This window comes from Podarcis vaucheri (assembly GCF_965113315.1).
Source record: "Podarcis vaucheri genome assembly, chromosome: Z".
In the NCBI taxonomy this organism is placed as follows: Eukaryota; Metazoa; Chordata; class Lepidosauria; order Squamata; family Lacertidae; genus Podarcis; species Podarcis vaucheri.
Window position 1 is genome coordinate 50,359,470 of NC_138758.1, and position 14,185 is coordinate 50,373,654.

The 14,185-nt window shown below is 49.1% G+C and overlaps 1 protein-coding gene across 2 annotated transcripts in view; it reads left to right on the top strand.

Moving 5' to 3' along the window:
- The first annotated feature begins 3,834 nt into the window (after nt 1-3,834).
- LOC309524336 (carboxyl-terminal PDZ ligand of neuronal nitric oxide synthase protein-like) overlaps nt 3,835-14,185 on the top strand; it is a 50,839-nt gene continuing 40,488 nt past the window's right edge. The window contains exon 1 of one of the 2 annotated variants that reach the window (XM_082208915.1): nt 3,835-4,073. In XM_082208915.1, coding sequence (XP_082065041.1) covers nt 3,963-4,073 — 111 coding nt within the window. In that variant the 5' untranslated portion in view covers nt 3,835-3,962. The remainder of the gene's footprint in view (nt 4,074-14,185) is intronic. The other variant, XM_082208916.1, reaches the window with a different exon arrangement.

Sequence of the window (14,185 nt, forward strand, 5' to 3'; positions counted from 1 at the left end):
TATCCCGCCTTTCACTCCCTTTAAGGAGTCTCAAAGCGGCTAACGTTCTCCTTTCCCTTCCTCCCCCACAACAAACACTCTGTGAGACGAGTGGGGCTGAGAGACTTCAGAGAGAAGTGTGACTGGCCCAAGGTCACCCAGCAGCTGCAGGTGGAGGAGCAGGGAATCGAACCCGGTTCCCCAGATTACGAGACTACCGCTCTTAACCACTACACCACACTGGCTCTCCTAATAACCTAGAACATCGCAACAGCTTTGCTGGATCAGGCCAGTGGCCATTCTAGCCCAGCATCTTGTTCTCACGGGGACCACACAGATGTCTGTGGGAAACTGGCAAGCTTCTTCCAGCAACTGGTATTATGATCATTTGTTTTTTAATTGCATTTGTACCCCACCCTTCTTCGAGGAGCGATGGAGGCAGAGCAGAGCCATCGTGGCTAGTAGCCATTGAAAGCCTCCTCCTCTGTGAATTGGTTTAATTCTCTTTTGAAGCTGCTCTAATCCTCTTTTAAAGCAAGTTTGACAGTTTAGCTATGCACTGCATGAAGAAGTATTTTCTTTTATCTGCCCAGAAAGAAATGAAAAAGCATCTCCCTTGCTGAAGGAACTTACCATTTAGATCACATATTGGAAGCACCATGATATAGTGGTACCTCAGGTTAAGAACTTAATTCATTCCGGAGGTCCGTTCTTAACCTGAAACTGTTCTTAACCTGAGGTACCACTTTAGCTAATGGGGTGTCCTGCTGCTGCCGGTACGCAATTTCTGTTCTCATCCTGAAGCAAAGTTCTTAACCTGAGGTACTATTTCTGGATTAGTGGAGTCTGTAACCTGAAGCGTATGTAACCTGAAGCGCCTGTAACCCGAGGTACCACTGTAGTCCTTTAAACAGTCATGGCTTCCCCCAAAAGAATTCTGGGTGCTTAGTTTGTTAAGGGTGCTGAGAGGTCTGAGGAGATTCTGCCCCAGTCCCCTCAAAGAATTACAATTCTCAGAGTTCCCTAGGAACAGGAATTGATTGTTACACAAGTCTGAGTACTGTAGCTCCCTGAGGGAGGTTTCCTAACAACTCTCACCACCCTTAATAACTACAGCTCCCAGAACTCTTTGGGAGAAGCAGTGGCTTAGCATGGGTTGTCAGCACCCGGGGCAAGGCAAGTAATTTGCGCCCCCTAACCCGTGGATTTGTGCCCCCTAACCCTAACTCCCAGATGTTGCGCCCAGTGCGGCCGGCCCCTCCTGCACTCCCCACGCTACACCACTGGGGAGAAGCAATAACTATTTAAAGTGGTATCACAGTGCTTTAAATATGTGGTGTGGATGTGGCGTAAGTGCCTACAATTGTGGAAACAGGGAAGAAAGAACAAACCAAGGAAGGGCAAAGAGATTAGTCCTACCCCCTTCCCTCACACCCTGATTACAGTTCACCAAAGGGGGAATGACTTATAAACGTTTCCGAGCACAATGCAAAGTGTTGGTGCTGACCTTTAAAGCCCTAAACGGCCTCAGTCCAGTATACCTGAAGGAGTGTTTCCATTCCCAGCATTGAGCCCGGACACTGAGGTCCAGCTCCAGGGGCCTTCTGGCGGTTCCCTCCCTGCGAGAAGCCAAGTTACAGGAAACCAGGCAGAGGGCCTTCTTGGTGGTGGAGCCCGCCCTGTGGAACGCCCTCCCACCAGATGTCAAAGAGAAAAACAACTACCAGATTTTTAGATGACCTGAAGGCAGCCCTGCTTAGGGAAGCTTTTAATGTTTGATGCATTAGTGCAGGGGTCTGCAATCTTTAAGACAAAAAGAGCCACTTGGACCCGTTTCTGAATAAAAAAAACACTGGGAGCCGCAAACATGTGCACCGCTGCCCTCTGATCTGACAGTGGGCGGGAAGGTGACGTTGGGACGGTGCGTGACTAACACACGCACCGCCCCCATGTGACGTCACAGCCAGTACAGTGCCCGCCACAGTGGGGAGTGTCGGGGCACACAATGCGCCTCCTCCCCTCGCTAGTATCCGCCCCGGAGCCGCGGCAAAGGTGTAAAAGAGCCACATGCGGCTCCGGAGCCGTGGGTTGCTGACCCCTGCATCAGTGTGTTTTAATAATTGTGTTGGAAGCTGCCCAGAGTGGCTGGGGAAACCCAGCCAGATGGACAGGGTATAAACAATAATTTTTTTATTTTTATTATTTAGATCAGGTCATCTAATCCTGCATCCTGTGGCGAACCAGATGCATAGAGGAAAACCACGGCTGTGGCCTGGAGGCAAAAATGCTATCATCCTTCCTAAACTGGCATTCCAGGGCACTGTGGCTCTGATCCTGGAGGATCAGGTACAGACCTCCACAGCTTTCACCAACTATTAGTCTGTAATCCCTCTCAGGGCAGAGACCTGTTCTCTTGAACTCAGGAAAGCACGAATGGGGAATAGGTGGCCTTCCATGTCCATCAGCCCCAGTCAGCACCACCACCAGTCAGGGATGATGGCAGTTGCAGTTCCATGCACCACCCGGGGTGGAAGGGGAAGGCTGCCGTGCGCACAGGGTCTTGTTCCAGGTTGGAGGAAACTTGCAAGGCCAGTGTGGTGCGGCAGTCAAGTGTCAAACTAGGACCTGGGAGACAAGGGTTCAAATCCCCCACTCAGCCATGAAGATCCTTGGCAGTGACCCTGGGGGCCAGTCGCTGCCTCTCAGTGTAATCTACATGCCAGGGTTGTTGTGGGGATGGATGGGGGAGGCCATGTTTTGAGATCTTGGGGGGAGGCCTTTCTCTCAGGCTTGCCACTCTTATCGGCATGCTTGGTGGGAACGTGAGACAGGGCCTTTTTGGTGGTGGCAGCTCCCATGCAGCTTTGGAACTACCTGTCTAGAGAAGCCAGACTGTCTCCCTCCTTGCTTTCCTTACATCAGTAGGCGAAGGCCTTCTTGTTCCAGCAGGCTTTTGGGAACTGGCTGTTGTTACTGAAAGGGCTGGTGCTGTTTTTATTTTAATTGTCTGTATGAATTTTATAAATTTTATATACGTAGATAGTTTTAATTCTATTAATGTTCAATGGTTGTTTAATGATACTTTCCCTATGTGTTTAGTGGTTCTTGTTTTTATCTGTAAGCTGCCTTGTGTCCAGATAGGGAGAAAGGCGGGATATAAATAAAGATAAAATAATAATAACAATTGGCCATTTAACAGCACAAGCAACACTGTTAATAACTAACTGCTATGCCACAGGCACTGTTTTTAAATCTCCACAATGTCTGAGTTATAGCAGTTACTATAGTAATAATAAAGTGGACTTTGGAAGGTGGGAGTTTAATAATAATAATAATAATAATAATAATAATAATAATAATAATTTTATTAAACCGATTAGTCTCCAAGCGACTTACAGCAAATATCTACCTACCTACCAGGACATACGCAACACAGTACCACAATACAAGGAAGGGGAAAGGGTTGTGTGTCATGCATGAATATCTATAACCATAAAAATATATATAAACCATAAAAAGAATAACAAACAACATTAACTAACACCCCTCCTTCTCTGCCCCCCAAACACCCCAACACATAAAATTAACCAAGCAGGATCGGGGAAGTCTCTGAGCTGCCTGCCTCCCCCCTCGCCGCCTGCAGGAGGTCCCCCTTTCCGCCCCGGGAGGTCCCGTGGCGCGCCCGCCTCCTTCCTCCCTTTCTCCCCCGTCGCCTCCATTCCCGGTGCCCGCAGCCGCTGCCTCGCTTCAGCTCCGCCCCAACGTACCGCATCACTCGGGAAGAGGGAGACGCCGGGAGGAGCTTCTTCCATCTCCTCCTCCTCCTCCTCCATCTCCTCCTCCTCGGCGCCCTCGTCCTGGGCGAGCCGAGCGCTGCGCTCCCGGCTCCTGCCTCCTGCTCTTTGCTGCGGCGGCGGCTGCTGCTGGCGCGCGCGCGCGGCAGGGACTCGCCGTCGGGGCGGCCGGGCGATGCTCTTTGCAAGATGCCGGTCAAGCTCAAGAACCGCTACAACCTGGTGGACGATGCGGGAGACTCGCGGGTGCCGCTGCACAACGAGGAAGCCTTCCAGCACGGGATCCACTTCCAGGCCAAGGTGAGCCGGGGGTTTGTGGCTGGCGCCTTTGCGCGCCTTTACGCACGGGATCCCGCGCTGCCACCGCTGCTTCCTCCGGGCCGGAGGTCCCGTCCCACCGCCCCACCCCGTCTGGCGACATGCCGGCCGGGTTCTCTCCAGTACCCGCAGCCGTGGGGCGCGGATTGTCACCTCCAGAGAAAGAGGTCTGCCCGTGCATGTGCAGAGTGCTTCTCAAGACACGCTTTGATTCCTCGGCAAGCAGCTCTCCTCCTCCTCCTCCCTGCGGCGTGTTTAACTAGGAACTCCCGCGATTTCCCCGGTCAAAGCCGTAACTCGGAGCGCTGAGGAAAAGGGGTTCCCAGAACATGTGCAGAGCTCTTGGCTCGCGTTGGGCAGCGAACCGCTTGCATGTTTACAGACGCCTCCCGCCTTTGCTCCCAGTAGCAAGAGTGCTTCAGGTTGCAGCCTTTGATCCAGCACCTAAGAAGGCAGGAATCTCACAGGTGCAGCTTTCCCCCATCATTCCTGCATCCAGGGAGTGGGAATAATTCCCTATTTAAGATTTCTGCCTGTCGTAGAAGTTCTTACATGTACAAAAGTCCTGTAAGAAGAGAAAGGCGATAACTCTGCCCTTCACCTTTTATTTGCCAGGGGAGAATGCAGCAATTTCATGTGCCTTTGAGGTGGGGAGGGCACCTGAGCCCCCTAGGCACACTGTCCATACCTGGGCACCCACGTCCACTGAGCCTCTGACCATGTTTCAGCCCCCAAGGCAGCCTGCAGGCCTTGTGCACTGGCCGGCATGCGTCAGACAAGTGCTGTGGCTCAAACCTACCTGAAAATGTGCGCCCCCTCCCCAAGCTCAGACTCCCTACTCCTAGCACTTAGGGAAGGGGGCTAAGTTCCCACCTAAGTGGCCATAGTCATAGCCCCCAAAATGGAGCCTCCAAGTGCAGGGGCAGTGTGCCCTCTGGAAACATGGCTTGCAGGTTAACAACCTTCCTGGGATCATCCAGCTGGCCGCTTTCGCGTACAGCGTGCTTGACCAGAAGGACCTTTGGTCTGATCCGGCAGATCTCTCCGTTGCCTTGTAGCTAAATAGAACCTCTGTGTAGCTGCAGTCTGTTTCTGAATGCTGGTTACTGGGAGCAGCAGCTGCAAAGAGCAGGAGAGAGAGAGTACGCCCTTTATTCTCTGCTTGTGGAAATCCCTCAAAACGTGCAATTGCCCGTTGCTTAAATTGTGGTGCTGATGGAGATGGATGCTTGGCCCCATTGCAGGAAGGTTGCACCGCTGTACATGGTCTGAGCTCCTGCTCCTAAGCCAGACTGGAGAGCAGCAGTCCCAGGGGAAGGGGTGTGAGTGATTCCTCGCTTGTTGCATTCCTTTGGGGGGGGGCTCCTTAGCACACAGGTAGCAAGAAGGTAGATTAGGATCTCCTGGGAGATATTTGGGTAACTTGGCAGTAGTAGGTGTTCTTATTACTAACTTCTGAATGCTTACCAGTTGCTGGAGGCCACAGAAAGGCAAGTGATGCTTTGGGGCACAGATCCTGCTTGCCAGTGGGGCATCTGGGTGGCCACTGAGAGAAGAGTGGCCGGATCCGGCAGGCTTGTCTTATGTTCTTATATACTATTTTAAAAGAGTTTCTTGGTGGCTCTCATTTATACGTTCTTAGCTCTCTTTCTCTCTCTTTTATATTTTGGCTGCGTTGTTTTAATTTGTGTAAGCCACCTTGAGTTCCAGCCTGGGGGGAAAGCGGGATATAAATAAATATAATTACAATAATGGATTGACAGGGCTACCTGCCTCTCAGCTGCCTGACAATAGCATGGGGGTGTGCCTTATACAGAATCGGGCCAACCACTGCCTTTCTGGCTCAGCGTTGTCCACACTGACAGGCAACAGTAGTGGCTTTTACAGTTTTGTTGATGAGAGACATTCCCACCCTAACCTGGAGAGATAGGGGATTTAGCGTGGGACCTTCTGCACGCAAGACAGGTGCTCTCAGTGGCGTAGCGTGGGGGGTGCAGGGGGTGCCGGCTGCACCGGGCGCAGCATCTGGGGGTTAGGGTTAGGGGGCGCAAATCCACGGGTTAGGGGAACGCAAATTACTTGCCTTGCCCCGGGTGCTGACAACCCACACTACGCCACTGGGTGCTCTACCACTGAGCCACTACTAACCATGTGCTAAGTTAGGTTGTGCTGTGGGTTAAACCACAGAGCCTAGGAGTTGCTGATCAGAAGGTCGGTGGTTCGAATCCCCGTGACAGGGTGAGCTCCCGTTGCTCGGTCCCTGCTCCTGCCAACCTAGCAGTTTGAAAGCACATCAAAGTGCAAGTAGAGAAATAGGTACCGCTCTGGCAGGAAGGTTAATGGCATTTCCGTGCGCTGCTCTGGTTTGCCAGAAGCGTCTTAGTCATGCTGGCCACGTGACCTGGAAGCTGGACGCCGGCTCCCTCGGCCAGTAAAGTGAGATGAGCGCCGCAACCCCAGAGTTGGCCACAACTGGACCTAATGGTCAGGGGTCCCTTTACCTTTAAGGCAGGCTGCCAGAAAAGACTGCTTGGGCTGGTGGGGCGTCAGGAGTGGGGGATCATAGGTATAGACTTGACAGTGGTTTCTGGTGTGTGGTCCCAGGTTCCAGGCTGTGCTCAGAGAGTTACTGTGCAATGACAGTTACAATTGGTAGTCCAGAATTCTCATAGTGACCAGCCATATGCGCCTGTGGGAAACCCACAAGCAAGATTAGGGGCAAGAACAGCCCTTTCCCCTCCTGTGGGTCCCAGAAACTGGGATCCAGAAGCATTGCTGCAGAGCTGAGATGGCTAGCCCTCTCCTTCTCCATGAATCCACGTAAGAGCATCAGCAAGTACAGCTGACCTGCAGGTCTTCCCAGCCAAATTTAAAAGGACTCCGGCTTTTATTCTTGTAGTGTTTGGAACTGGCTGTTCCCACACCCTGCAGTCAAAATGTGTTTATCCCAAAAGATCTGCGATGTCAGAGGGAAAAACAAAGTCAAGAGAGTCGGGCCAACCAATTTCTTTTTAATTACGTCCTAATCGGATGGAGCCAAGGAGGTTTATTCAGGGAGCGAAGGGGCGCAAATTCAAGAGGTCATAACGGTTGTATGATCTTGTTCCATATAAACTGGCTTATCCTGCTCAGTATGGGTTCATATTCAAAATTAATCTTCTCTGGTTTTCAGAGTTTAAATCTGTTGGGCATTTTCCCTACAGGAATCCTTAGGAACCTGCTCTGGGGTGGTGGTGGTGGTGGGGAAAACTTCCTGACGCCTGGATCCAGTCTTCAGAAGTTGCCTTAATACTCAGTCAGACCCATGGTCCATCCAGCCCAGTATTCCAGCTCTGGCAAGCAACAGTTCTCCCTAGTCTCCCTCAGCTATACTTGGAGATTCCAAGGAATGAGTCTGGGAACTTTTGCTTGCAAATTTGGTGCTTGTGCCATCGAGACTCAGCCCCATCTTCTTGTCTGAATTGAGACTGGTGTGATGGTTGTGTGCTGCCACATGTGTCCTGTGAATAACTCTGTGGGTCTTGAAATCTGGGGGAAGAATATGTAGGCTGTGTTGCTGACACAGAATTCTTCATCAAGCAGAGCAGAAGGGAAACTGGTTCTTTTTAAGCCTAGAGAATGAAGGTTTCCATGGCAAAATTTAAGAAGTGTAATGTGAATATTTGCATTTGAAATGGCATTTAAGTGATGCCAGCATTTAGGCCCCAGCTTTATAGAGGACTGAAAACAAAGTCTAATATTCCTTGGAGCCTCTAATCATGTTCTTGCCTGCCTGGGCAGCCCGTTGCTGATACCAGCTTGGTATCAAAATCCCATTTGCGTCTGAAAATAATGCAAGCTTCCAAGCTATACAGAACCCTTCACAAGGCAGAATAGCAGTGGCAGTTTTGCCAGCTGTTTATTGTTACAACTGTGCTCAGCAGACGGGCAAGCAAACCTCAGTTCTGCCCTGCAAAGAGTTCTGTGTCAAAGGGACACATGGAATTTGATTTGACCGTTTGACCTGTGTTTAGCCTGTCTCCCAGTGTAGGTGGTGCAGAGAGAAACAAAATCAGGATGTGCTTACCTTGTGCAAAAGTAGTTTGTAAATGCTTGCCAGTTGTGGCAGGGGTGAGCTCCAAGAGGGTCTTACGATCTTGACCTCTCTTATGGGACCATCCTTCCATTAAAGGCGCTCTGGGTGGCAGCAGGATAGTGGGAGGAGCTGTGTGGAGACTGACCTTCGGAGACAATAATGGGTGTTTTGGAGGGCGGGAGTGGGGGCTGGGGGAGAGAGATGCTTTAGATGTCGGACACTGTCATCGGCCCCCTCCCCCTTCTCAAGCTGTGCCACCGCTTTCCCCCTTTTTAAAATAGCCAGCTCCCCGCCCTGACTGGGAATCTTCCCTTGCCAAACCCTCTCTGTCTTTGTTCCCAAAACCACAATAAATCCTAAGATTGCAGTCCTAAAACCCAGTTGCTAGATAGTTTTAAGCCCTGTGGGATTGAGCCAAGCTGGTTTCTGAGCAAAACCATGCCGAATATGTAACGCAGAGAGTGGTGTTTTCTGAAGGAGTTTGAGCCCAGAAACACATTAGCGCTTTTAGAAAATATCTGAAAAAATGGGAAAGGTGCAAAGGAACGTCTTGTTGATTTCAGAGGGTGGACGGGCTTTTAAAATGGTAATGGTAATATTATTATTATTAATAATAATAATGTGTGGTTTATCAGTCTGTTATTAACAATGCTGCTCATGCTTTTAAAGGAATGCAGATGTTTATCTTCGGATTTCCTTATATCTTGCAAGCTTCCTCAAGCCTGGAATTAACTATTAGAGTGCCTTGGTATTTAATAAAGATTCCCCGAACAGAACTTGTGGTGGAGCACAAGAATAGGGTAAAGAAAGCCAAGGTCATCAGTTCTTCATAGGAGAGGGAGATTATAGTCTTGGGAAAACATTGGTCCCTCTCATTGCTTGAGTAGTGATATTCTGATGGACAATCGTGAGAATGATCAGCTCCTGATGGAGGGGACGACAGTGATTTCAGTACATCAATTTCCCCCTTATTATTCAGGGTTATTGGCTTTTGTTGTTATTACAGTGGTAAAGGTAAGGTAAAGGTACCCCTGCCCGAACGGGCCAGTCTTGCCAGACTCTGGGGTTTGTGCGCCCATCTCACATCTATTGGCCGGGGGCCAGCGCTGTCCGGAGACACTTCCGGGTCACGTGGCCAGCGTGACAACGCTGCTCTGGCGAGCCAGAGCCGCACACGGAACGCCGTTTACCTTCCCGCTGGTAAGCGGTACCTATTTATCTACTTGCACCCGGGGGTGCTTTCGAACTGCTAGGTTGGCAGGCGCTGGGACCGAGCAGCGGGAGCGCACCCCGCCGCGGGGATTCGAACCGCCGACCTTTCGATCGGCAAGCCCTAGGCGCTGAGGCTTTAGCCCACAGCGCCACCCGCGTCCCTTTATTACAGTGGTACCTCAGGTTAAGTACTTAATTCGTTCTGGAGGTCCGTTCTTAACCTGAAACTGTTCTTAACCTGAAGCACCACTTTAGCTAATGGGGCCTCTTGCTGCCGCTGCGCCGCCGGAGCCCGATTTCTGTTCTCATCCTGAAGCAAAGTTATTAACCTGAAGCACTATTTCTGGGTTAGCAGAGTCTGTAACCTGAAGCATATGTAACCTGAAGCATATGTAACCTGAGGTACCACTGTATTATGTTATGTATTTTGTGTTTTTATTTTGTGATTTATGCTGCGAACGTCCCTGCGATCTTCAGATGAAGGGTGGTATGAAAATTTAATAAATATAAAATAATAATAAATAATAATAGTAGTCATAAGTTAATTAATGAAGAAGAAAAAGAAGCAGACCCTCATTACTGCAGACTGCAGTCTTCAATCTAGGGGGAGAGAGCCCTGTGCTTCTTTTGCTTTGTGGTTTGACATTCTTACAGATCAGGCAGAGAGCACTGGCTGTTCATCATTTTTATGAAGGAAATACGTTTCACAGTTTCGTGGGGGTGGCACAGCTCTGCTCTGGACTGCAGACCCTAAAATGCCAAAGGTGTCTAGGAGTCTGGTCTCTGTGAAATAAGGCGGATTGCAGAGGGCCACAAAGACCCCTGAGCCCCAAGGGAGCTGGAAAGGGGAACGGGGCCTGGGAGCATCTGGGGGTCTCGCAAGGCTGTTGTGAGGTTAAAATGAGGAAGTGGGAAGCCATATACGCTACCTTGAGCTCCTTCGAGGAAAGGAGGGCTATAAATGCAAACAACAACAACAACCACACAGGTGAAACTCAAAAAATTAGAATATCGTTCCTTTATTTCACTAATTCAACTTCAAAGGTGAAACTAATATATGAGATAGACTCATGTCATGCCAAGCAAGATATGTCAAGCCTTGATTTGTTCTACGGGTGAAACTCAAAAAATTAGAATATCGTGGAAAGGTTCCTTTATTTCCGTAATTCAGCTTGGAAGGTGAAACTAATACAGTGGTACCTCAGGTTAAGAACTTAATTCGTTCTGGGGGTCTGTTCTTAACCTGAAACTGTTCTTAACCTGTGGTGCCACTTTAGCTAATGGGGCTTCCTGCTGCCGCCGCACAATTTCTGTTCTCATCCTGAAGCAAAGTTCTTAACCCGAGGTACTATTTCTGGGTTAGCGGAGTCTGTAACCTGAAGCGTCTGTAACCTGAAGTGTCTGTAACCCGAGGTACCACTGTATATGAGATTGACTCGTGACATGCAAAGCGAGATATGTCAAGCCCTGATTTGTTACAGTTGTGATGATCATGGCGTACAGTTTATGAAAACCCCAAATTAACAATCTCAGAAAATTAGAATATTCAAAGAAATCAGCAAAACAAGGATTGCAAATTGAGCAAGAAAGGAGCTTTTCCATGATATTCTAAATTTTTGAGTTTCAACTGTAAATAACGTTCCCTCCTGCGGCATAAACAGGAGAACAAGTTTGGCAGAGGTTCCCTTCTTGATCTTCTGGATAAGCTGCAGCCACTGTTTTAGCTCCAGCACCCTTCAGCACCAGCCAGTGCGGCAGTGGCTGGCTAGGAATGATGGGAGCTGGAGTCCACCAACATCCAGAGAAGAAGAGGAAGAAGAAGAGTTTGGATTTGATATCCCGCTTTATCACTACCCAAAGGAGTCCCAAAGTGGCCAACATTCTCCTTTCCCTTCCTCCCCCACAACAAACACTCTGTGGGGTGAGTGGGGCTGAGGGAATTCAAAGAAGTGTGACTAGTCCAAGGTCACCCAGCAGCTGCATGTGGAGGAGCGGGGAAGCGAACCCCGTTCACCAGATTACGAGTCCACCACTCTTAACCACTACCCCACAGAGGGCACCGTATTGCTTCTGTACCTGGCCTGCAGGTGGCCAGTAAAGCAAAAACTGGTTCCCTGGGATTATGTGTTTTGCTCCTGGCATGGGTCCAGTTGCAACCATGAGGAGATTTATGGGTGCCAGGTTGGCGCCCACAATTTAAAGACACATCTTGGTCCATAGTTACCGTAATTCCATTTCCACTGTGTGTGTTTCACCTTCTTGCGTACTGGGACAAGTGAATTGTTGCAAGAGCAAGATACAGTCAAGCAATACAGTAGTTGAGATCATGTTGTTGTTGTTTAGTCATGTCCGACTCTTCGTGACCCATGGACCAGAGCACGCCAGGCACTCCTGTCTTCCACTACCTCCCGCAGTTTGGTCAAACTCATGCTGGTAGCTTCGAGAACACTGCCCAACCATCTCATCCTCTGTCGTCCCCTTCTCCTTGTGCCCTCCATCTTTCCCAACATTAGGGTCTTTTCCAGGGAGTCTTCTCTTCTCATGAGGTGGCCAAAGTCTTGGAGCCTCAGCTTCAGGATCTGTCCTTCCAGTGAGCACTCAGGGCTGATTTCCTTAAGAATGGAGAGGTTTGATCTTCTTGCAGTCCATGGAACTCTCAAGAGTCTCCTCCAGCACCAGAATTCAAAAGCATCCATTCTTCAGCGATCAGCTCTCACTTCCATACATCACTACTGGGAAAACCATAGCTTTAACTATACGGATCTTTGTCAGCAAGGTGAAGTCTCTGCTTTTTAAGATGCTGTCCAGGTTTGCCATTGCTTTTCTCCCAAGACGCAGGCGTCTTTTAATTTGTGACTGCTGTCACCATCTGCAGTGATCATGGAGCCCAAGAAAGTAAAACCTCTCACTGCCTCCATTTCTTCCCCTTCTATTTGCCAGGAGGTGATGGGACCAGTGGCCGTGATCTTAGTTTTTTTGAGATCATAGAGTCGTAGAATTGTTGTGTGGGAAGCAACCCAGGGGATCCTCTAGTCTAATTCCTTGGCCAATAGACATTCTGTTGTGGTGACTGCAACCTGGATTTAAGGTGCCATTGGCACCTAGCTTATATATCTGAATTTATAACACTCCCCCTTTCTTGGCACTTTCTTGAAATCGTGAGTGTTCCTATGTGCTCCATCCACTGTTTGCTGGTGTGCCCATGGCAGCCTTTGCCAAGCTGGTGCCCTCTAGATGTCTTGGGCTCCAGCTCTCATCAGCCCCCAGCTGGGCTTGATGATACATTGATCTCAAATGGCTTTTAGGTCCCCCACCCCACAAAATTTATTTGGAATTGATTGTAAAAATCAAACAAACCAATGGTGACCTCAGAACGATTTACAGAAAGAGCGAAACAACCAAACCAAACACGTGAAACAGCTATTTGAAACATTCAGATGTTAATTTAAATAAGTGGTTGAAAAATACTTGGAGTCCTGCAGTGATTTCATGCTCTTTATTGCAGCTTGTAAAACAGGGACTGAATTGCCCCCCAAACCTCAGGCTTTTATATACATTATTTACACAATGAATCCCGTCTGATTGGTTGATTCCGCTTCCCTCCTGGAGCCTGATTGGTCTTCTCCTGCAGGCCAATCAGTTGTTGCATTCTACGATCCTACCAGCCTATTCGGCTGATTAACTTCCTCCTGGAGCCTGATTGGTCTTCGCCTGCAAGCCAATCAGTTGTTGCATTCTAGGATCCTACCTGCCTATTGTTCTAGGGATCCAAGCTTAGTACATAACAGTGATGAAACTAAAAACCAGATTAAAAGACTTGCCGGCGTTCCACATAGCTGGGTTGGCTTAGCAGGTACCACAACCAGCAAGTTGTGCCTTCCTGGTGTCAAGAGGCAGGGAGTTCCAGAGTATGGACAACACTGCACTAAAATATCAATTCCTTACAAATTTGGAGCTGGTATTATGTGGCACCCATAATAATAATTCCAGTTCCGCAGATCGAAGCGGCCAGCTGGGCAATCTTCTGCAGCCGAGCGCTATATGAATTTTATGAAATAAATAAATAAATGGCTTCCCTTCTGGTGCTCAGGTACAAGACCATTAAGCAGGATTAGAATCCCCATTTCACCTCTAAGCCCCCACCCCACCCAAGCTCCTTCCCACCACCCTTGTGGCTTAAAGAAGGTTGAGCAACTAATCTCCAGTTGAGCAATGTTGGAGTTGGCACCCTCAGTTGCAAGCTGGATGGGTATCACTCGGGTCCAAGTCCGACGGAGTGTGTGTGTGTGCGTGTGTGTGTGAGAGAGAGAGAGATGGGCAACAGAAATCCTTCCACTGGCGTGCAAATTTTTGTACAGGCCTAGCCTGGTACTCAGTGTCTTCACCTTGCCCTGCCGCGACAGAGCCTCATTAAAACGAATAATTTGCAAATCAAAATAAAAAAATTCCTTCCAGTAGCACCTTAAAGACCAACTAAGTTAGTTCTTGGTATGAGCTTTTGTGTGCATGCACAGTTCTTCAGATACACTGAAACAGAAGTTGCCAGATCCTTCTATATAGTGAGAAGGTGGGGAGGGGTATTACTCAGAAGTGTGGTGGGAATGGGAGATTGGCAGGTAGCTGAGATGAGCCTGTTGACGACTCTTAACGACTGCAATAGGTCCTACAGGAAAAGGCAGGGGGTGAGAAGGTGAAAAATGGCTTAGTCATGTATAATGAGATAAGAATCCATTGTCTTTGTTCAAACCAGGTCTCTCCATGGTTTTAAGTTTGGTAATGAGTTGCAATTCAGCAGCTTCTCTTTCCA